The sequence below is a fragment of the Carcharhinus amblyrhynchos genome, chromosome 9 (genome assembly GCF_965287045.1).
Source record: "Carcharhinus amblyrhynchos chromosome 9, sCarAmb.v2.hapA, whole genome shotgun sequence".
Lineage (NCBI taxonomy): Eukaryota > Metazoa > Chordata > Chondrichthyes > Carcharhiniformes > Carcharhinidae > Carcharhinus > Carcharhinus amblyrhynchos.
The window spans coordinates 91,156,024-91,180,480 of NC_137332.1; the positions used below are offsets into that span (position 1 = coordinate 91,156,024).

The 24,457-nt window shown below is 43.7% G+C and overlaps 2 protein-coding genes across 7 annotated transcripts in view; one reads left to right on the forward strand and one right to left on the reverse strand.

Moving 5' to 3' along the window:
• Positions 1-24,457, forward strand: part of LOC145348007 (uncharacterized) — a 521,035-nt gene that overhangs the window by 81,734 nt on the left and 414,844 nt on the right. The window lies entirely within an intron of this gene.
• Positions 7,796-24,457, reverse strand: part of LOC145347999 (uncharacterized) — a 28,169-nt gene continuing 11,507 nt past the window's right edge. Inside the window, exons 3-6 of one of the 5 annotated variants that reach the window (XM_080196081.1) lie at positions 16,275-16,294; positions 13,777-14,827; positions 12,919-13,075; positions 7,796-12,828 (exon numbers count right to left, since the gene is read on the reverse strand). In XM_080196081.1, the coding sequence (XP_080052207.1) occupies positions 11,954-12,828; positions 12,919-13,075; positions 13,777-14,827; positions 16,275-16,294 (2,103 nt within the window). In that variant the 3' untranslated portion in view covers positions 7,796-11,953. Of the gene's footprint in view, positions 12,829-12,858; positions 13,076-13,776; positions 15,361-16,274; positions 16,295-19,232; positions 19,420-24,457 lie in introns of those variants that run through there. The other 4 variants (XM_080196078.1, XM_080196077.1, XM_080196079.1 and 1 more) reach the window with 4 other exon arrangements.

A 24,457-nucleotide genomic window follows, 5' to 3' on the forward strand; every position in this document is an offset into this window, starting at 1 on the left:
ACCACGAGACTATTAATCCAGAACCTCAGCCAATGTTCTGCAGGAATACGGTTCGAATCCCACCACAGCAGATGGTGAAATTTGAATTCAATAAAACAAATCTGAAATTAAGAATCTACTGATGATCATTGCTGATTGTTGGAAAAACCTATCTGGTTATGTTCTTTAGGTCAGGAAATCTGCTGTCCTTACCTGTTCTGGCCTACATGTGACTCCAGAGCCACACAATGTGGTTGACTCTCAACTGCCATCGGGCAATAGATTCTGGCCAGCCAGTGATGCCCATGTCCCATGAATGAGTAAAAAAAATTAACTGAACTTCCTGTTGAAATAATGCATAATGCACACCCACTAAAATTTTCCTCACCCTCTGGTCCCCCTGCACCACTCCCTGAATTACTTCCTCAGCTCATGACCATTTCATCAGCCGCTGAAATGATTGCTCTGCTCCTGATCCCTTGTTCACCTGCTGAACCTCTGACCCTCGCTGTGAATCCCTTCCCTGTCTTTTGAATCAACTCCTCAGCCCCTGAACCAATTTCCCAGTCATCTTCAACCACTTCCAGAGTTTCAACTCCTTCACATCCCGGTATTTGAGAGATATATTGAACTGTAAATGGTCAGAGGGCTAATACTAAAGAAATCCTGTCTAATCTCAGTCCATTTCTGAATGCTCACTCCAAAATTTCAGTGATTCCCTGCATTGCCTTTCCTTTCAATTTCCTATAATTCCCTCATCTGTTCCCAGCCCCATTCCACCCCGGGCACATTGTTTACACTCACCCTGATCCTAAAGAGAAACAAGACTGGGATATGAAGCAGTGATCAATGTAGTAAGTTTTATTTCTGATTACAGCTTGTTTCCCAGGAATGAAGATTTCATTCAGTAAGAGCATGAAGAGCTCAGGATGCTGGAAATCTGGACATTTCACTAACTTAGGCAGCACTTTGGTTTGCTTGAATCGACACAAAGACGCAAGCATATTGGGACTTTTACAGACAGATTGACAATTCTCCCAAGTAGACAGCAAAAGGACATGGTGATGAGTGTACCGCTTCTCTCTGAAATTCAGAATGAGTGAGATATCTGTAAAACGAGGAAAAGACAACAGCGAGAAAACATGAAGCTGATTTTGTCACTGTTACTGCATCTGACTCTGGACTAAACGTCAACTTCAACTCTTACATAAGAAGAGAATTGGGAGCAAGAGCAGACCAGGGAGGAATTGCGAATATTATAGAGGGTTAGGTGCAGTTTAGTAGGTCTTAATGACATCTTTGTATCCTAAAGCTTAACTGTAAATCTTTAATTATAAGAACTATGTACAAAAATACAGTAAAGGGTCTAAGCTAGGAACTGTCTCCATGCTTGCTTCTACACACAGCTTAGTGCATCACTACACTGACCTCTAGGTGGATGTCATGTGATCTCTAACTTCACTGTGTGGGCGGTACTGTACTGAACCCCATACTCATTCTTTATGGGCTTGACTCTTATACTACAATATGCTATTGCAAAGACATACAAAATAGCCAATGAGATTTAACAGGTGGAGAGAATTTCTGGTCATGTTGTGGAGACAGTGATGTTGGTCCAGGACAGTGGGAGAACGCTCAGCTTCTCATAGAATATACTAGATATTCCATGTTCCAGAAACAGGTTGACAGGTTCTCTGTACAACATTTCATCCAAAACTGGCTGCTAAATCTACTATAGATATGTGATGAGAAAAAAGACTGGTGAAGATAAATGTAGGTTCCTTACAATTAAAATCAGGTGAATTCATAATAGTCAACAAAGACATGGCAGACCAGCTGAACAAATACTTTGGATCTGTCTTCACTAAGGAGGACACAAATAACATTCCAGAAATGCTAGGAGACAGAGGGTTTAGCATTAAGGAGAACTGAAGGAAATCCTTATTTTTCCGGAAATTGTATTGGGGAAATTGCTGGGATTAAAAGCAGATAAATCTGGAGCCCCTCATGTTCTGCATCCCAGAGCACTCAAGGAAGTGGCCTGAGAAATAGTGGATGCATTGGTGACCATTTTCCAAAATCCTATAGACTCTGGATTGGTGGTTAGCTAATGTAACCCCACTTTTTAAAAAAGGAGGGAGAGAAAACGGAGAATTATAGACTGGTTAGCCTGACAATGGTGGTGGGGAAAATGATGGAGTCAATTATTAAGGATGCACTAACTGAGCATTTCGAAAGCAGTGACAGGATTAGTCCAAGTCAGCATGGATTCACTAGTCCAAGTCAGCATGGATTTTGTGTATGTGGACTTGCAAAAGGCTTTTGACAAGGTCCCACACAAGAGATTAGTGAGCAAAATTAAAGCTCATGGTATTGAGGGTAATGTATTGATGTGGATAGAGAACTGATTGGCAGAGAGGAAGCAGAGACTGGGAATAAATGGGTCCTTTTCAGAGTGGCAGGCAGTGACTAATGGGTTACCGCAAGGATCAGAGCTGGGACCCCAACTAGTCACATTAATGATTTGGACAAAAAAATTGAATGCAATATTTCCAAATTCACAGACACTAAGCTGAGAGGCAATATGTGCTATGAGGAGAATGCTAAGAAGTTGCACAGTGATTTAGACAGGCTGGCTGAGTGCGCAAATATTTGGCAAATGTAATACAATATGATAAATGTGAGGTTATCCATTTTGGTGTCAAAAACAGGAAGAAAGATTATTAACTGAATGGTGGCAGTTTAAGGAAAGGGGAGGATCTTATAGAGACGTATAAGATAATGAAGGGGATGGATAGGGTAGAGGTAGAAAGATTCTTCCCGCTCAGAAAGGGCAGCAGGACTAGAGGGCACAGCCTCAAGATAAGGGGGGGGGGTGCAGTTTAGAATGGAGTTGAGGAGGAACTTCTTCTCTCAAAGGGTGGTGAATCTCTAGAATTCTCTGCCTGTTGAAGTGGTAGAGGCTACCTCGCTAAATATATTTAAGACACGGGTAGATAGGTTTTTGGTAGGCAAGGGAATTAAGGGTTATGGGGAGAAAGTGGGAAAGTGGAACTGAGCCACTTCAGATCAGCCATGATCTTATTGAATGGCGGGATAGGCTTGAAGGGCTAGATGGCCTACTCCTGCTTCTATTTCTTATGTTCTTATGTAAGTGTAACGTGACCTGGGTGTCATGGTAGAACAGTCACTGAAGACTGGCATGCAGGTACAGCAAGTGGTAAGGACAGCTAATGGCATGTTGGCCTTCATAGCAAGAGGATTTGGATATAGGAGTAAGGAGTCTTGCTGTAGTTATACAGGGCCATGGTGAGGCCACCCCTTCAGTATCAGAGAGTGGGGGTTAATGGGTGCTATTCGGATTGGCGGTTGGTGACTAGTGGAGTGCCCCAGGGGTCGGTGCTGGGGCCTCAGCTATTTACCATTTATATAGATGATCTGGAGGAGGGAACCGAGTGTATGGTGTCGAAATTTGCTGATGACGCCAAGATTGGTGGAACGGCAAATTGCGTGGAGGGTGTGGAGAGTCTGCAGAAGGATCTAGGTAGGCTGGGCGAATGGGCCAGGAACTGGCAAATGGAATTTAATGTTCGCAAGTGTGAGATGGTCCACTTTGGTAGGAATAATGGTAGGAAGGACTATTACTTAGGTGGCGAAAAACTGCAGCAGGCGACAGTGCAGAGGGACCTCGGGGTCCTTGTGCATGAGTCGCAAAAACCCAGCTTGCAGGTGCAGCAGGTGGTCAGGAAGGCTAATGGGATGCTGGCCTTCATAGCGAGGGGGATTGAATATAAAAGTAGGGAGGTCTTGCTGCAGCTGTATAGGGCATTGGTGAGGGCGCAGCTGGAGTACTGTGTGCAGTTTTGGGCGCCGCACCTGCGCAAGGATATTTTGGCCTTGGAGGGAGTGCAGAGGAGGTTTACTAGCTGATACCGGAGTTGAGGGGGTTGAGCTATGAGGAGAGGCTGAATAAACTAGACTTGTACTCGTTAGAGTTTAGAAGAATGAGGGGAGATCTCATTGAGACGTATAAGATGATGAATGGGATGGATAGGATAGAGGTGGAGAGACTCTTCCCGCTCAAAAAAGACAGTAGGACTAGGGGGCACAGCCTCAAGATAAAGGGGGGGCGGTTTAGAACGGAGTTGAGGAGGAACTTCTTCACTCAAAGGGTGGTGAATCTCTGGAATTCTCTGCCCGTTGAAGTGGTGGAGGCTGCCTCGCTAAATATTTTTAAGACGCGGGTTGATGGGTTTTTGATAAGAGAGGGGATTAAGGGTTATGGGGAGAGGGCGGGAAAGTGGAACTGAGCCACGACAGATCAGCCATGATCTTATTGAATGGCGGGGCAGGCTCGAAGGGCTAGATGGCCTACTCCTGCTCCTATTTCTTATGTTCTTATGTATTGTGTGCAGTTTTGGTCTGCTAGTCTGAGGAAGTAAAAAGTCTGACAACACCAGGTTTTAGTCCAACCTATTTATTTGATAATATACTCACAAGCTTTCGAGGGGACTGCCTCTTCGTCAGGTGAATGGAGAGTTCTGGCCTCAGACAGAGCATATAAAGCACAGACAGTTTAGAGATTACTGATTAAAATGCGAATCCTTACACCTAACCTGCTGTTCAAGACCTGAAGTGGCTGATAATGTGAGCGGAAGGAGCACTGATCACAGTTTAAAGAGATGTGTATTGTCTCCAGACAGTACAGTAAGTGAGGTTTTGCAAACCCAGGCAAGTCACGGGGGTTACAGATAGTGCGACATGAACCCAAGATCCCTGTTGAGACCGTCCTCATGTGTGCGGAACTTGGCTATCAGTCTCTGTTCAGCGACTCTGCGCTGTCCTGTGTCGTGAAGGCCGCCTTGGAGAATGCTTACCCGAAGGTCAGAGGCTGAATGCCCGTGACCACTGAAGTGTTCGCCAACAGGAAGGGAACAGTCTTGCCTGGTGACTGTCGAGCGATGTTCATTCATCCGTTGTCGTAGCGTCTGCATGGTCTCCCCAATGTACCATGCTTCGGGACATCCTTTCTTGCAACGTATCAGGTAGACAATGTTGGCCGAGTTGCAAGAGTATTTACCATGTACCTGGTGGATGGTATTCTCACGTGTGATGATGGTATCCGTGTCGATGATCCGGCAAGACATGTGATCAGTGCTCCTTCCACTCACATTATCAGCCACTTCAGGTCTTGAACAGCAGGTTAGGTGTAAGGATTCGCATTTTAATCAGTAATCTCTAAACTGTCTGTGCTTTATATGCTCTGTCTGAGGCCAGAACTCTCCATTCACCTGACGAAGAGGCAGTCCCCTCGAAAGCTTGTGAGTATATTATCAAATAAATAGGTTGGACTAAAACCTGGTGTTGTCAGACTTTTTACTGTGTTTACGCCAGTCCAACGCCGGCATACCCACATCAAGTCTGAGGAAGGACATTCTTGCTATTGAGAGTCCAGCAAAGGTTCACCAGACTGATTCCTGAAATGGCAGGACTGACATGTGAAGAGATACTGGATCAACTGGGCTTGTACTCACTGGAATTTAGAAGAATGAGAGGGGATCTCATAGAAACATACAAAATCCTGAGCGATTGGGCAGCTAGATGCAGGAAGAATGCTCCCAATGTTGGAGAAGTGCAGAACTAGGTCACAATCTAAGAATAAGGAGGAAACCATTCAGGACTGAGATGAGGAAGAACTTCTCACTCAGAGCTGCGAACCTGTGAAATTCTCTATCACAGAAATTTGTTGGGGTCAGTTCGTTAGACATGTTCAAGGGGGAGCTGGACACGGCCCTTCTGGCTAGGGGGATCAAGGAATAGGGAGAGAAGGTGGGAGTGGAATACTGAAAGTGCATGATCAACCGTGATCGCACTGAATAGTGGTGCAGGCTCGAAGGGCTGAATGCCTACTCCTGCACTTACTTTCTATGTTTCTAAATCATGATATCCTCAGCTGTGCAGCACTCGGGCAGTGCTGAGCTGTATTTACTGGAATTGGACATTAACCCACAACTTTTTCACTCAGTTCCCAACTGAGACATCTCCCGTGTGTCCCTTGTCAATCTAAGATGGACATTGCTACCCTTTTGTGCATTGCGCCCTGGTTTGCAATCAGTTTACATAACATCTGTTGTCCAGTCAGTGGGACTGCTGCGACTTGTGCGACTTTCTCCTCTTCAGTTGTACACAGAGAATCTCCTGCAATGGTGAATCTTCCCACCGCCATCGCTCTGGTTCCTACCAAGGGTCAGTCTCTGCTTTTCTATTCGGTTCAGCCGCTCGAGGCTCGCGCTTCCTCACATTCCAACTCCCGAACGCTGGGAGCCAACCACCGCTGCGCGCGGCAGAACTACAACTCCCATCAGGCACCGCGTGCCGGCTCTCCCTGATTCCACACTGCCGCTCCTCACTGCGCAAACTCCGGGGCCACATGCAACATAGGTAATGTAGTTCCAGGTCTGCGCGATTTGGCTCGACAGTTAGTGAAGTCTTTCAGAGCACTGCTCCCTCATCAGGTGTTCTATCAGGTAAGTGGAACTGAATGAGACTTAGCTGATGAAGGAGCAGCACTCTGAAAGACAGTGGCTTTTGCTACCAAATAAACCTGTTGGACTTTAACTTGGTGTTGTGAGACTTACTGTGCAGTCCAACCAGGGCATCTCCACATCATGAGAGAGAGCAGTGCATCTAATTTCCAAGGACAAACCCTTCAATCATTTTAAAGTTCATTTATCAGTGTCACAAACAGGTTTACATTAACACTGCAATGAAGTTACTATGCAAATCCCCCAGTCACCACACTCCAGTGCCTGTTTGGGTACACTGAGGAAGAATTTAGCATAGCCAATGCACCTTAACCAGCACATCTTTCAGACTATGGGGGGAAACCACAGCACCCAGACAAAACCCACGCAGACACAGACATGCAGTCTCAGCACATACATTGATATTAGCGGGGAATTGAACTCAGGTCCCAGGTGCTGTGAAGCATCAGTGCTAGGCACTGTGCAGCTCCCACTGAAGCAATGTTTCCCTCAGCTTCTTGCACTTCTTGCCCAGTGTGTTTCTTCAACTAATTTTGGGAAAACTGAGGGAGAAATTACAAAAGCTCCAATTGGTTAACATGACAGACTAGCACTCACTGTGGAACAGTCTGTAACTGAAGAGTCAGCCCCTTCAGCAAAGGAGGAGAGCAAGTTGGAGGAAACGTTTCTGTTCCTGTTTTACAGGATTGCACCTTAGTACACCAGAGAAGATGGAGTAGTCAAGCCAGAGGCTGTTAGTGAGGTGTGAGATGAGGGCTCCACAGGCTCACATGATCTACCATAAAGTACATCTTTTGTACATCTGTTAACATAAGGACAGTCAGATGGAAGACAAAATATTGGTGAGATGGTGTGACCAAGACTTCACACAATTATCAACACTCATTAGGCACCAATGGATCAACACTATTTTAAGTGTAATCTGTGGAAGAAACATAATTGTAGGCTGCATGGCACCTTTGTTCATGCCAATGGAATCACACGGAGAATTTATTCAGGTGTGAGGTGTGGAATAAAGCATACTCACAGTAATCAACCTTCTGCATTTATTTATTAGTGTCACAAACTGGGCTTATATTAACATTGCAATGACCTAATCAGCATATCTTTCAGACTGTGGGATAAACTGGAGCACCGAGGAAAACCATGCAGGAACGGGGAGAATGTTGCAAACTCCACACGGACAGTGATCTAAGTCTGGAATCGAACCCAAGTCTCTGGTACTGAGGCAGCAGTGCTATGCACTATGCTATGCACCACCATGCCTTCTGCTGCTCCATGTACACTACTGTTGAGAAATTGTTCCTGTGCGAAGTATATGACAAATATTTCTATGGTCATTGACCCTCCTGAAACACCAGCGCATTCACACGGGAGAAATCGTTCATCTGTGCATAACAAATCTTTCTCACAGTCATCAAGCTTCCACTCATACCAATGTATTTCACACAGGAATGAAGTCTGAATGACATGGTGGTGCAGTGATTAGCACTGCTGCCTCACAACTCTAGGGACCTGAGTTCAATTCGGACCTTGGGTGACTTGTCTGTGTGGACTTTACACATATCTGCATTGGTTTCCTTTGGGTGATCCGATTTCATCCCACAGTCCAAAAACGTGCAGGTTAGGTGGATTAACAATGCTAAATCGTCCCTTGGTGCCCTAAGATGTGTAGGCTAGAGGCATTAGTGGAATAAATGCGTGGGATTATGGAGATAGAGTCTGGTTGACAAGTGCCAAGATCGTTTCACCAACTCCTCTTGTCAAACATCAAAATCTCCACACAGAATTAGAGCTGGCTCACTTTCTTCCTTTCCTTGAGAGTTGCCTCAGCTGTGACAGTCTTCCTTGTCTCACAACATCTGCTGTCTGGGTCTACACATACTGAATGGCCACTCAAACAGAGCACTAGAGGCCAATCAACGTCCACAATCTACTCCAGGTCAGCACCTTGAGATGGGAGGGAATGTGAGAGGACAACAGCTTGTATTTATAAAGTGTTTTAATATAGTCAAAAATCCCATAGTGTTTCATAGACATAATCAGAGGAAAATTAACAAAGAAATGAAGGATATATTAGAAGCGAATGACCAAAAATATGGTCAAAGAGGTGGGATTTAAGGAGTGTCCTAAAGCAGAGGACACGGATAAAGAAAACAGAAATTTAAGGAGGGAATTCATGAGTGTGGAGCCTGGATAGCTGAAGACACATATCAGTGGTGAAGTTTTGATTTATTATTGTCACATAATTACTATACAGTGAAAAGTATCGTTTCTTGCATGCTATACAGGCAAAGCATACCATTCATAGAGAAGGAAAGGAGAGAGTGCAGAATATAGTGTTACGTCACAGCTAAAGTGTAGAGAAAAATCAAGTTAGTGCAAAGTAGGTCCATTCAAAAGTCTGATAGCAGCAGGGAAGAAGCTGTTCTTGAGTCATTTGATATATGACCTCAGAATTTTCCCTAAGGAAGAAAATGGAACAGAGTATGACCAAGGTGTGTGGGATCCTTAATTATGCTGGCTGCTTTTCCAAGGCAGTGGGAAGCAGAAAGTGTAGACAGAGTCAATGGATTGGAGGCTGGTTTGCGTGATAGACTGGGCTTCATTCACAACCCTTTATAGTTTCTTGTGGGCAGAGCAGGAACCATACCAAGCTGTGATACAATCAGAAATAATGCTTTCTATGGTGCATCTGTAAAGGTTGGTGATAGTCATAGCTGACATGCCAAATTTCCTTAGTCTTCTGAGAAAGTAAAGGTATTGGAGGGCTTTCTTAACTATAGCGTCGGCATAGGGGACCAGGACAGGTTGTTGGTGATCTGGACACCTAAAAACTTGAAAGTCTCGACCATTTCTACTTTCTCCCCATTGATGTAGAAAGGGGCATGTTTCCCACTACCTCCTTCATTTTGTTGACATTGAGTGAAAGAAGTGGGGTATATACTAAAAGCCAGAATGCAGAGATCCTGGGGGGAGATGGAGCTAGAGATTAGAGATAGGGAGGGGGTGAAACTATGGAGTAATTTGTACCTGGGCTGGGAAAATTGGTGATACAGGGGGACTGGGAAACATTGTAGGTCAGTGAACACAGGATTGATGGGGGTTTGAGTAGGATAGAAACCACAGAGTTTTAGCTGATCTAAAGTTTCTGGATGGTGAGCGATGGGAAGCTGGGGACAGGAATGCATTGGAATGGTCCAGTCTAGTCTAAAAGCAACACAGCATGGATGAGGATTTCAACAGCAGATGGACTAATGGGGTTGCGGGGAGGAGAGGGGAGCGGGGAGGTGATGGTGATTGTGGCGGTGTTGGAAATGGGCAACTTTACAGAGTTGGGTTGACTCACAACATCAACAGACTTTTGTGTGGAGAGAGTTCCAGATTTCCAGTATCTTTTTTGTGAAGTGTTCACTGACATCACCCCAAACAACCTCATTCTAATTTTAATGCTCTGACCCCTTGTTCCAGATTCTCCCACCACAGGAATAGTTTCTCTCCAGCTACTCTATCATTTTGTTTAATCATTTTAATCATTTCAATTAGATTACCCATTAATTTTCCAAGTGACCACTGGAACTCTGTAACCACTGGTAGATTTCTGTGATGGAAGCAGGCTCCATCCTTTGTCACTAAAGTTGTGTCATTTCTAACCATCAGAATTGGGAGCCAGACTAAAGCACAGGGGTTTGAAAGGAACTTCTGTCTGTAACATTCTGAGAGAGTATCTCCAGATGTGTATCTATCTTGTTTGTGATTCAGCTCTCAGGAATGGGTGTGGTGTGGAATCAGACCCTGCTTTAGTTAGTGATGTGAATTATTGACAGATCCTCTTCAGGTGACAGGTGTCTGACTAATACCATGGGCACTGTTTGTACTCTCCTGCCTGGGTGAATGACTATCCTGAGTATGGTCAGGGAGTGGGGGTGAGTCTCTGCAGACCTGAGCTCCCTCAGCCCATCACACCTCAATGTAATAACAATGTGATATGTTCACCTTACATTCTTCCAAGATTCATTTCATGTTCTGGGAAAGATCCTAAATGATTTTCAAATACTGTTTTGGTTGGATTATTAACTTGCTATAAGCTGAATATTGTGTTGTTGTTTTATCAATCTTCTGTAAAAATTTATAACTCCAATAAATTCATGTTATTATGCCAAAACATTTTCAGCTTATACAGAGTCCACAATTTGCAGACCTCTGGGCCCAATGCTGAGATTAAATAAAATCAAATTCCAAGTGCCTCTTGCAGATTTTTTTTTAAAACAACATTCATCCATTTAAAAATACTACATTTAAATTGTTTCAAACATTTTGTTCCCCTCATAACAACAAACATTTCATTCAATTGTGTTAAGCGCTATAAAAACAGCAAGGGAATTGATAGTCCCACTTTAGTGTCCATAACCACTTTTTAAAATTAATTTATGGGATGTGCATGTCACGAGTTTAGCAAGCACTTACTGCCCACTCCTAATTGCCCTTGAGGGGGCAGTGAAGAGTCAACTATATTGCTGTGAATCTGTAGGCCAGACCAGGTAAGGACAACAAATTTCCTTGCATATCAGTAAACCAGTAGGGCTTTTACAATAATCGATAATGGTTTCATTGTCAACATCCAGATTCTTATTGAATTCAAATTTCACCACCTTCTGTGTTGGGATCTGAACCTTGGTCCCCAGAGCATTATCCGGGGCCTTTTGACTATCGGTCCAGGGATAATACCACTGCGCTACTGTAGCTGTGAAATGGCAGGCACCCTATTGTGACAATGGATGGTTGAAATCTGTCATGTCTTAATCCAATCAATCCAGAGGTTTGTGTAAACAGATTAAAAGGCAACAATTTTCTAGCACTCCAGACAGTTAAAGACAGTAGTTTTAAAAGTCTATTTAGCTTGACACCTTCCTTTGATAGTTCTTCTTGGCATTTTTGACAATTTTTTCTGACAATTTCAAAGCGGTCTCAGTTCCAATTGGGAATGTACATTCATGCCTTATTTTTAAATATCTCAAACACTATGTGAATTTTCCCAAAAGCAACTTACTTTCCCAAAGATGTTTGGTGCCCATATCCAAAGAGGTACCATTCCAATCCACAAGGGTACCCGATCTATCCAAACAAATGAAGAGAGTTCAAACCTGCTCTTATCGGGTTTAATCTATACACATTGGATTTCAGACTCCGCTCGCCCCAAAACCACAAAGCTGCTGATTTACATGGACAGGTGTCTCTGCAAAATATGCAAATTGCAACCTGGCCCATTCCTGGCCCCACAAAAAAAATGGAAGATACCATGATTGGGAGATGAGAACATTGGATTTGGGCCTTTTCTGCCATTGTCCTCATGACAGAGACAAAAATCCAGACTGAAAAGAGGGAAAAGTAAGAATAAGATAGAGGTGGTAATAAAGGAGGGAAGGATCCTACTTCCATCCGTGTCTCCCCCATTCTAGTGACGTGACCTCTCCTGTGTCAGAGGCACGTCCAGCAGCAGATGTCTCTGCACTGGGCTGCTCCAGGCTAGGAGATGCAGGAGCCACAAGCTGAGACAGAATCTGCCTCATCTCATTCAAAGTTTCATTGCTTCTCTGCAGAAGCTGACAAAGAATCTCATTCTGCTGCTGAAGAATCTCATTGTTTCTTTGTAGATTCTGGTTTTCAATCTCATTCTGCCGTCTCAGAACCTCATTCTGCTGCTGAAGAATTTCATTGTTTCTTTGTAGACGCTGGTTTTGAATCTCATTCTGATGTCTCAGAACCTTATTCTGTTGTTGAAGAATCTCATTGCTTCTGTGCAGATTCTGGTTAACATCTATCTTAAATTCAGTCAAAATTTGCTGAAGCAAGTTAGAAGTGGCCTGACAACTCTCCGTATTTTGAACCAGCTCCTGATGTATGCGCTCAAGAGGTTTCAGGTCATCTTCATTTTCTTCAACAGCAGCATGGGCCTCATGTTGTCCGTGTGCTAGTGGAGATGGCAGAGTTTCTGTTCCCAAAGCTGCAGGTTCCTCATTTCTGGGAGGTTCCGAGTGCCCTCGCTCCACCACAGCAGCCAGAGCATCACAGGCCTCCTCCTTCACACAAACCACAATATTTAATTTTAACTTATCAACACTACTCTCCACATTTGACATCTTACCCTCCTGACACTCCTCTCCCCCCTTCACTGCAGTTGCCATGCCACATTGCTGAGACGTATTCATCTCCGACCCTTCCTCATCAACCCTTTCAGGTATCTCAGATGCCGATGGCAACTCTCTTCCATCACCATCTGATGTCTCCATGCACACCTGTGTACCTGTCAGAGGAAGAAAATGATAATTGTTACCTTTTGTCATGTAAATTAACTCTCCTCCTCATGGTCTAAACACTCAGCTGCTGACATCACCTTCGCTCATCCCCATATCTGATCCACCATTAGCTATCGTGGAGTTAGAAAGGCCAAACAGCTTCCTCGTAAACTCTTCATGATCCGTCAGCTCCTTGATGTATGGAATCTGCCCTCCACTCAACAAATGGTCCTGGGTGTTAAGGGCCAGCTTCACCTAAAGAAAGTAATGAAATCATGGTTCAGACTTTGCTGTGCTGTCTTGTGACACATTTTCTGAGTGCTGGACACAGTTTTCAGCCTGCACTCAAGGGATTTCTGATTAGAGATCAATCTTATGACAAAGTCAGAGCCATCTCCAAGTCAACTGCATTTTACAACACCTCATAAAATTAGTTTAAAAAAAATCTTGTATTTCTATATTTTCAACTCATAAAAAAATAAAGTTTCAAACGTTAACACACATATATTGCTCTCTTGTCCATCAAATGAACACACTTGCAAAAGCAGAAATTTCATTACATATTGATGTTTTCTTTTGATGATGTTTGATGATTTGGTCAAAGGTTAAATTAACCTTCTTGAAACGTTTGGACTGATGGTGGGAGAGGTTGGAGAGACACTGCTGAGACAGACAGTGCTTTGAAAGGACAGTTCCTCTGTGAGAGTACTGGAGGGTAAATAAAACAGACAACTCTCTGTGGAAGGGAAGCAGGTGAGCTGCAGTATGAATGCACAGGTGTCAGTGGAGGTCTCATGACCATGAGAATGATTTGTCACACGCTTGGCATCTGAATGGTTTCTCACTGATGTGTGCAGGGGGCTGATTAGTACAAGAATTATTCATCACATACCATACATGTGAATAGGCTGGTGTATGCAAGAAACCAATAAGTCCAAGAATAATCTGTTACCTACCTTACATGGGAAGGGTTTCTCCCCTGTGTGAATGCGTTGGTGATTTTGGAGGTTTGATAACTGTGAGAATGATTTGCCACACACCTCACACCTGAATGCTTTCTCCCCTGTGTGAACGCGTTGGTGTCTGAGGAGGTTCGACGACCGTGAGAATGATTTATCGCACACCTTGCACGTGAATGGTTTCTCCCCTGTGTGAATGTGTCGGTGTTTACGGAGGGTCGATGAAGCTGAGAATGATTTATTACACAGCTCGCACGTGAACGGTTTCTCTCCTGTGTGATTCCTCTGGTGTGATAGAAGTAGGGAGGATCGGTTGAAAGTTTTTTTACAAACATCACATTTGAAGGGTTTTTCCCCTGTGTGAACATGTCGGTGCTGACGAAGGTTTGATGAGTTCGAGAATGATTTGTTACACACCTCGCACGTGAATGGTTTCTCCCCTGTGTGAATGCTTTGATGCTCGCGGAGGGTGGATGATAGCGAGAACGATTTGTCACACATTTTGCATCTGTAGGGTTTCTCCCCTGTGTGAAGACGTTTGTGTTCACTGAGGCTTGATGACCGTGTGAATGATTTGTCACACACCTCACACTTGAAGGGTTTCTCCCCTGTGTGAACACGTTGGTGTCTGTGGAGATGTGATGACCGTGAGAATGATTTGCCACACATTTTGCACCTGAAGGGTTTCTCCCCTGTGTGAAGATATTTGTGTTCACTGAGGCTCGATGATCGTGTGAATGATTTGTCACACACTTCACACTTGAAGGGTTTCTCCCCTGTGTGAACACGTTGATGTATACGGAGGGTTGATGACCACGAGAACGATTTGTCACATACTTTGCACGTGAACGGTTTCTCCCCTGTGTGAAGGTGCTGTTCTTGATGGAGGGTCGATGACACCAAGAATGATTTATCACACATCTCATACGTGAAGGGTTTTTCACTTGTGTGAACTTGCTGGTGTTGATGGAGAGTCGATAATTGTGAGAAGGACTTCTCACAAACATCACATCGGAATTGTTGCTCCCCCGTGTGAATCACCTGGTGCCTCAGCAGCTTCATAGAATTCACAAAATCTTCATCTAAAACATCACACCCGAAATGTTTACTTTCCATGGAGCTGCTCTTGTGGTAAGGGGAGTTGTAATTAATGCACCTCAAAAGTTCTTCTGATCGCATGGAGTCCTGAGACACATCTCACACTTGAACAGCTCCCATCTGTAGGAATGTCAGTGGTTCATGAGGGTCAATAAATGATTGAAGCTCTCACCACACTTGGAATTCACTCACACTTCTTCCCAGTATGACCCTGATTGATCACCCACATCCAAACCTAAGGAAAGGATGGTTTTGATGAAAAGTTCCACATCACTGACCAGTTTCAGATCTGATGAAGTGTCAAAGCTCCCCTGACCCAACCGATTTCTACACGATAATTTCATGCACAACCTTGTCTGTGTGCAGCAATGTTGTGAAGTTGTTCAGTCGTTCCTCGGGTTATGGTCAAGATCTGTGGTGCATTCTCTGGTGTAATATGGGCCAATACTTCTGTAAAACAGGAAAAATTCTTCATACTCAATACTTCGATTTATTGAGTTGAAGAGTTGGAATGTTATGGTGAGGTTGTATAAGACATTGGTGAGACCGAATTTGGAGTATTGTGTGCAGTTTTGGTCACCTAATTACAGGAAGGATATTAATAAGGTTGAAAGAGTGCAGAGAAGGTTTACAAGGATGTTGCTGGGACTTGAGAAACTGAGTTACAGAGAAAGGTTGAATAGGTTAGGACTTTATTCCCTGGAGCACAGAAGAATGAGGGGAGATTTGATAGAAGCATATAAAATTACAATGGGCATAAACAGAGTGAATGCAAGCAGACTTTTTCCACTTAGGCTAGGGGAGAAAAAAACTAGAGGACATGGGTTAAGGGTGAAGGGGGAAAAGTTTAAAGGGAATAGTGGGGGTGGGGGGGGGGAGCTTCTTCACACAGAGAGTGTTGGGAGTGTGGAATGAGCTGCTAGATGAAGTGGTAAATGTGGGCTCACTTTTAACATTTATGAAAAACTTGGACAGGTACATGGATGAGAGGGGTGTGGAGGGGTACGATTCAGGTGCAGGTCAGTGGGACTCGGCAGAAAAATGGTTCGGCACAGCCAAGAAGGGCCAAAAGGCTATAATGTTCTATGGTTCTAACTCCCTCTGCTTCTTTTGTAAAGGGGCTGACTCCTCAGTTAGAGATTGCCGCACAGTCAATGCCAGTCTGCTATTCCCTGTTTAGGGGATCCGTGAGAGTAACGGAAAAGAGCACCTGGCAGAGTAATACTCTGACTATTACACAGAATCCTTACAGTGCAGAAGACAACAATTTGGTCCATCAAGGCTGCACTGACAACAATCCCACCCAGGCCCTATACCCAAAATCCCACGTATTTACCCTGGTAATCACTCTACACTAATGGGGAATTTAGCATGGCCATTCAACCTTAAGCGCACACTTTTGGAGCATAGAAGAAAACTGGAGTACCCAGTGGAGACCCACGCAAACAAGGGAGGAATGTGCAAACTTCACATAGATTGTCACCCAAGGCTGGAACTGAACCCGGGTCTCCGGAGCCGGGCGGCAGCAGTGCTAACCACTGTGCCTCCATGCTATCCCTTTTTTCTAAATCTATCCTGTTTAATCCTGTTAGAAACATATAAAATAAAAACAGAAGTAAGCCATTGGGCACTTTGACCCTGCTCCGCCATTTATTTTGATCATGGCTGATCATCAAATTCAATATTCTGATCCCATCTCCTCCCCCATTTCCGTTGATCTCCTTAGCCTCAAGAGCTATAATTCATTTTATCTTGAAATCACACAATGTTTTGGCCTCAACTACTTTTTCTGGCAATGAATTCCACAGATTCACTAGTCTGTGGGTGAAGAAGTTTCTCCTCACCTCACTCCCAAAAGGTTTACCCCTTATCCTCAAACTATGACCTTTAGTTGTGGACTCCCTAATCACCGGAAACATTCTTTCTGAATCTAACTTGTCTAATCCTGTTAGAATGTTATACTTTTCTATGAGGTCTGCTCTCACTGTTCTAAACTCCAATGAATACAATCAAAAGCAACTTAGCCTCTTCTTATATGACAGATCTGCCATCCAAGGAACAGGCCTGGTAACCACCCACTGTACGTCCTTTATAGCAAGGCTATCCTTCCTTAGATAAGGACACCAAAACTGCACACAATACTCCAAGTGTGGCCTCACCAACACCCTGTAAAATTGCAGTAAAACATTCTTATCCCCAGACTTGAATCCGCTTGCTATGAAGTCTAACATACCATTTGCTTTCTTTACTGACTGCTTACTTTCAGCGCCTAATGCATGAGGACACCAAGGCTTCATTAAGTATCTCTCTCAATTTACACCCATTCAAATAATAATTTGCCATCCTATTTTGCTACCAAAGTGGATAACCTCACATTTATCAACATTATACTGCATCCGCCATGCATTTGTCACTCACTCTGCCTATCCAAATCATGCTGTAGCATCTCTGCATGCCCCTCACAGCTTACCCTCCTACCCAACCTTATTTAATTTGGAGATAATACATTTAGTACCCACATCCAAATCATTAATATATAATGGAAACAGTTGGGGTCCTAGCACAGATCCCTGAGATACTCCACTAGTCATCGGCAGACAATCTGAAAAAGACCCATTTGTGCCAACCATTCACAACTCCTCAAATACTGAAGCAATCGATGTTCAAATGCTACAAGATCTGGACAATATCCAGGCTTGGGCTGACAAGTGGCAAGTAACATTCTCACCACGCAAATGCCAAGCAATGATCATCACCAATAAGAGACACTCTCACCACAGCCCCTTGACATTCAATACTGTTATTTGGGTGGCACGGTAGCACAGTGGTTAGCACTGCTGCTTCACAGCTCCAGGGTCCTGGGTTCGATTCTCAGCTTGGGTCACTGTCTGTGTGGAGTTTGCACATTCTCCTTGTGTCTGCGTGGGTTTCCTCCCACAGTCCAAAGATGTGCAGGTCAGGTTGATTGGCCATGCTAAGAAATTGCCCCTTAGTGTCCAGGGTAGAGGAGGTTAGAGGAATTAGTGGGTATAATATGTAGGGATATGGGGGTAGGGCCTGGGTGGGATTGTGTTCAGTGCAGACTCGATGGGCCAAAGGGCCCTTTTTGCACTGTAGGGTTCTATGATCTATGATCACTGAATCCCACGCTGTCAACATGCTTGGCATTACCACTGACCAGAAACTCAACTGGACTCACCACATTAACACAGGCTAGAAATATTACGGTAAGTAATTCAATTCCTGACTCCCCAATGCCTGTCTACAAGGCTGAAATCAGGAGTGTGATGGAATACTTCCCATTTGCCTGCAGCTTCAACAACACTCAAGAACCTTGACACTATCCAGGATAAAGCAGCCTGTTTGATTGGCATCACATCCACAAACACCTACTCCCTCCACCAGAAGATTCAAGAAGCCAGCTCACTACCACCTTCTCAAGGGCAACAAGGGCAATAAATGCTGGCCAGCCAGCAACACCCATGTCCCACGAATTAATAAAAAACTCTTTGCTTCCTAACTACTAACCAGATTTTTATCCATCTCAAGATACTACCTGCAATCCTAGGTGCTTTAGCTTTACATAGGAGTCTGCTATGTGAGACCTTGTCAAAAACCTTCTGAAAGTCTAAATTAACCACGTCAACCGGTTCTCAAGTCTACGAGTTACATCCTCAAAAAAATTCCAATAGATTCGTCAAGCATCACTTCCCCATTGTAAAGCCATGCTGACTTTGTGTGATTATACCACTGCTTCCAATTGCTGAACTATGAAATCCTTGATAATGGATTCTAGCAATGACCCCAGCACTGGCATTAGAGTCACTGGTCAATAGTTCCATGCATTCTCTTGACCTCCCTTTTTAAATAGCAAGTTTATATTAACTACCCTCCAATCTGTAGGAACCAGTCCAGAATCCAAAGAATTTTGAAAAATAACTACCAATAGATCTACTATTTCTATTTCATTCACTATGCACATGAATTGTGCTGGCAAAGACCAGTTTTACCCTTCAAGCATGTGCTTAATATAAATATACTCAGGAGAGAAGTTAATTCAATTGCGATTTTTAAATTTCATCCCTTGGTTTCCCAATTTGAAGAAAACTCACTGGGCAGGAAGTGCTTTAAGCTAAGTAAAATATTGCTTCAGTGCAGCTGATTGAAAGATTCTGGTTTGTTTTAGATAAATTGCACTCAGTCAGACTGCCAAAAATCAGCTATTGTACACAGCCTTGGGCGAAACTATCAAATCCAAGTCCAGGCTTTGGGAAAGGCCGAGGCCTTCGGGTAAAATCTTGGAAAACATATTTCAATAAGTGTATCTCTGTCCCTCCCAAATAATTACACCTCACCTTCTCATATTCAGGAATGACCCATCAACGAAACTCAGCCTGTAAATCAGAAGGGAAATGCTTCCAATGAACACACTCAATATCCAACACACAGCTCCAATCAAACAGCTCAGCACAAAGCACCGAGTAAACAGGTCTCTCAGCTGGATCTTCTCACACAGCATAAGGGGCATTTCCACACCTGATTCGCCACAGGATAGTCAGACTGCCTGAACATTAGTGTGGATATGATGCAATGTAATTATTATAAATTCTGCTCCTTCACTCACCATCTCCGGACTTGGTTTTCAGTCCCTACAGGAAGTGAAGCAGCTGTGAAAGAGGAAGAGGAGAGAATGGGCAGAGTGGGTGGGCTCTCTGATTGACGTCTCTCACAGCCAATCCAAATATTTCTGGAGTAACAGGAGTTTCCTGAAGTTTGGGAAACTGACCAGTGAAACGGAGGCGACTTTGAGCAGCAGATCAGGTGGGGATTTAAACTTGTCATTGTCCCATCTGAATAAAACCTCACTTATTGCAGCTGCTGTCTCAGTTCCCCTGGTAAATGTTTGACAGAGATTCCTAGTGTGGGAATAGCATTCTTCATCCTCAGAGGCTTTCAAACTGACAACATCAGTGTGGACTGTGTAGCCTCGGATGTGTTCGACACTGGATCAAAATACGAAAACCCCCAGCATTATTGACAGGGATGATGTGCAATGGTGGGATTAGCATATGCACAAGACAGAGATACGTGAATGAAGGGCACAGGAGAGGAAGCGGCGCACGAGAGAGGGGACAAGAAATTGGGGGCAGCAGGGAGTAGGAGCACTGCAGAGTTACCCTGCTGACTTGGGGAGTAACATTGACCTGGGAGTAATATTGGAAATTGTAGATGTATGCTGTGATTCAGGGAGAAACAGTGTCTTGGGAAGTAACTGTGTTACTCAGGAAGTGCCTTTGGGAATTGTGGAATTACACTGTCATGGGGAGTAACTCTGTATTTAGGAGACTGTACTTAGGAGCTTTCACTTGCTTGGAGAGTGACTGTGATTCAGAGTTTGACCACAGGATGAACAACTCAGACAATAAAAGGAGGCGGGAGGGGGATCTGTAGGTATTCTAGCAGTGTTTAGTTTGATTCTAGTGTTTAAAGCACAGAAACAGACCATTTGGCCTATCTATTTTCTATCAGTGCTTAAACTCCACCTGACCTTTCTCCCTACCTTTGTTATCACATCCTATCAGTGGAACATTCTATTTGTTTCTCCCTCATCTACCCACCTGGCTTCCCTTCAGATATATCATAACTATTCATCTCAACCATTCCTTCCTTGTGGAAGCAAGTTCTGCCTTCCAATCATTCTCTTGAAGATTCTCTTGAATTCCTGATTGAATATATTATTGAACATCTAATATTTTTGGCTCCTAGGTTTTGAACTCCCCCACACAAGTGGGGCATCCTCTCTCCACTTACCCCAAATTCTCAATTTTATAATTCATCATGTTTAAGGATTTTTCTAATGTCATCTCTCTCCCTTTTCTAGGGAAAAGAGTGTTAGCCTGTTCAGTCTCCTTTATAGTTACAACCTCTCAATTCTCAATGTCATCCTAATCAATGTTTTTGCACCTTTTCCAGTTCCTTTGTCCTCTTTCCTTAACTGTGCACAGCTCTCCAAGTGTAGTCTAAACATGGTTCTAGGCAAGTTCAACTTACATCTCTGCTTTTCAACTCTATATCTTCCAAAAATGAACCCCAGTGCTAGATATTGTTTCGTTTCTTTATAAAATGTCCCTGTTGAACCGCCTTGTACTTTTATATTTTGATTAATCTGCAGTTTTGCTCTTGCACAACTTGGAAATACGATCTTCAGTTCTGCCTAACCAAATCAAAATAATTTGTCCACATGAAGTCAAGGAAACAAACTATTGTTATTTTCAAAACTCCATCAAATCAGCCCATCGTCTACACTTCCCTCAAGTGCACACAGCCAGCTCTTGGAATCCAGTAGGACGAAATCCTGTGAGTGCTGGAAATCTGATAAGAGATTCAGAAAATGCTGGAAATCCTCATTAGGAAACATCTGTGGAGAGAGAAGCAATCTCTCTGCAGCCTTTGACATGGCCAACCACACTCCTGCTGCAATTCTTCTATGTTGTTTAGTCAGTGGGACTGCTGTGATTTGAGTTTTTCCTCTTCAGTTGTACACAGAGAATCTCCTGCAATGGTGAATCTTCCCACCGCCATCGCTCTGGTTCCTACCAAGGGTCAGTCTCTGCTTTTCAATTCGGTTCAGCCGCTCGGGGCTCGCGCTTCCTCACAGTCCAACTCCCGAACGCTGGGAGCTAACCGCCGCTGCGCGCGGCAGAACTACAACTCCCATCAGGCATCGCGGCCTGGCTTCCCCCAATTCCATACTGCCGCTCCTCACTGCGCAGGTCCGGGGCTACATGCAGCATGGGTAACGTAGTTCCGACCGTGTGACAGTCTGTCTGGTTCGCACCTGCCCTGTGTAGGAGGGCAGACTGGATTGTGATGGAGAATCTGAACAAGCGGGAAAGGAAGGACTGGAAAAGGCAGAACTCCCTGGATGATAAAAACAGGTAGACTATAGGATAAAGCAGGATGTCAGCTTAATAATTCAAATGATAATGACAATGTGAACAGAGAGGATGAATAGGGATTGACAGCTAAATTATGAGAATGTTTGACAGACAAATAAATAATTAAAATTTAGTAAGATTATGGGCGGGTGAATTAGAGACCAGAAAGGTGGTGAGGACTCAGAGATAAAGCGTGTGGCAGAGATACTAAAAGAGAACCTGGTCCTTAACCGGGGGGAAGATGCTGCTGAAATGCTATTGATAGTGGGGTTAATTGAAACATTGGATGTGTTAAAAATGGATAAATAGGGAAAGTGAGAAAGGCTGGTGATCATGTCTGAATAATCTGTTTTTGTGATGTTGATTGCAATATTGACTAGGACATCAGGGATAACTCCCCTTGTCCTCTACAATATAATGCCATGGGATCTTTCACATTCACCTGAGTGGACATACAAGGTCTTGGTTTAATTCATCCGAAAGACGATACCTCTGACAGTGCAGCACTCTCTCATTACCGTGTTGGAATGTCAGACTCATTGCTCCATTTTCTCCTCCTTCACTTCTATTTTTTCCATTCATTATTGGCTCTCTTCTTAGTCCTTGTTACAAGAGCATTATAAATAGGAGCGTTGGTTTACTATATGACCTGTTGAGCTTGCTCCACCATTTAATATAATCATGGTTGATCTTGGGCTTCATTGCCACTTTCCTGCCCACTCCCCTTATTCCTTAATTCCCAACTAACATAAGAACGAGGAGCAGCAGTAGGTTATCTGGCCCTTTCAGCCTGCTCCGCCATTCAATGATCATTATCACAAAAGAGGTAGTTATCAATGGGGCTAAAGGTAGACAAGTCTCCTGGTCCTGATGGAATGCATCCCAGGGTACTAAAAGAGATGGCGGGAGAAATAACATACACTAGTAGTAATTTACAAAAATTCGCTGGACTCTGGGGTGGTTCCCGCAGATTGGAAAACAGCAAATGTGACACCACTGCCTAAAAAAGGTGGACAAAAGGCATGTAACTATAGGCCAGTTAGTTTAACTTCTGTAGTAGGGAAAATGCTTGAATCTGTCATCAAGGAAGAAATAGCAAGACATCTGGATATAAATTGTCCCATTGGTAAGATGCAGCATGGGTTCATGAAGGGCAGGTCATGTTTTACTAATTTGGTGGAATTCTTTGAGAATATTGCATGTGCAGTGGACAATGGGGATCCTGTAGGTGTGGTGTATCTGGTTTTCCAGAAGGCATTTGACAAGGTCCCGGACCAAAGACAGCCACATAGGACAAAGGTGCACAGTGTTATGGGTAATGTATCAGCATGGATAAAGGATTGGTTAACTAACAGAAAGCAAAGAGTGGGTGTAAATGGGTGTTTTTCTGGTTGGCGATCAGTAACTAGTACTGTGCTTCAGGGATCAGTGTTGGAATTGCAATTGTTTATGATTTACATAGATGATTTGGAGTTGGGGACCAAATGTATTCTGTCAAAATTCGCAGATGATACTAAGATGGATGACAGAGCAAAGTGTGCAGAGGACACTGAAAGTCTGCAACGGGGTATAGATAGTCTAAGTGAGTGGGCGAGGGTCTGACAGATGGAGTACAATGTTGGTAAATGTGAGGTCATCTATTTTGGTAGGAATAACAGCAAAATGGACTATTATTTAAATGGTAAAAAATTGCAGCATGCTGCTGTGCAGAGGGACCTGGGTGTCCTTGTGCAGGAATCTCCAAGGAGTTGGTTTGCAGATGCTGCTGATAATTAGGAAGACAAATAGAATTTTATCCTTCATTGCTAGAGGGACGGAGTTTAAAAACAGCGAGGTTATATTGCAGGTGTACAAGGTGCTGGTGAGGCCACAACTGGAGTACTGTGTACAGTTTTGGTCTCCTTACTTGAGAAAGGATATACTGGCACTGGAGGGGGTGCAGAGGAGATTCACTAGGTTGATTTCAGAGTTGACAGGTTTGGCTTATGAGGGGAGACTGAGTAGACTGGGGCTATACTCATTGGAATTCAGAAGAGGGGAGATCTTATAAAAACATATAAGATTATGAAGGGAATAGATAAGATAGAAGTTGTTTCCATTGGTGGGTGAAACTAGAACTAGAGGGCGTAGCCTCAAAATAAGGGGAAGCAGATTTAGGACTGAGTTGAGGAGGAACTTCTTCACACAAAGGGTTGTGAATCTATAAAATTCCCTGCCCAATGAAGCAGCTGAGGCTACTTCATTGAATGTTTTTAAGGCAAAGATAGATAAATTTTTGAACAGGAAAGGAATTAAGAGTTATGGTGAGTAGGCGGCTAAGTGGAGCTGAGTCCACAAATAGATCATGGTTACTGTCTCAAACCTTTATTTACATTAGATGTGCACATCCAAACTTGTGCAGGTTAGGTGGATCGGTCATACTAAATTGACCCATAGTGTTGGAGGATTAGCAAGGTAAATATGTGGGGTTGGGGGGATAGGGAGTGGATGGGATTGTTGTCAGTGCAAGCTCAATGGGCCAAATGATCTCATCCTACACTATGGGATTCTATGACATGATGATAGGAGGTCACATTAATATGGAGTCCACAGTGCATAAACGAGTTTATCCAAGCATCTCACTGTTTACAAGTTACTCCACA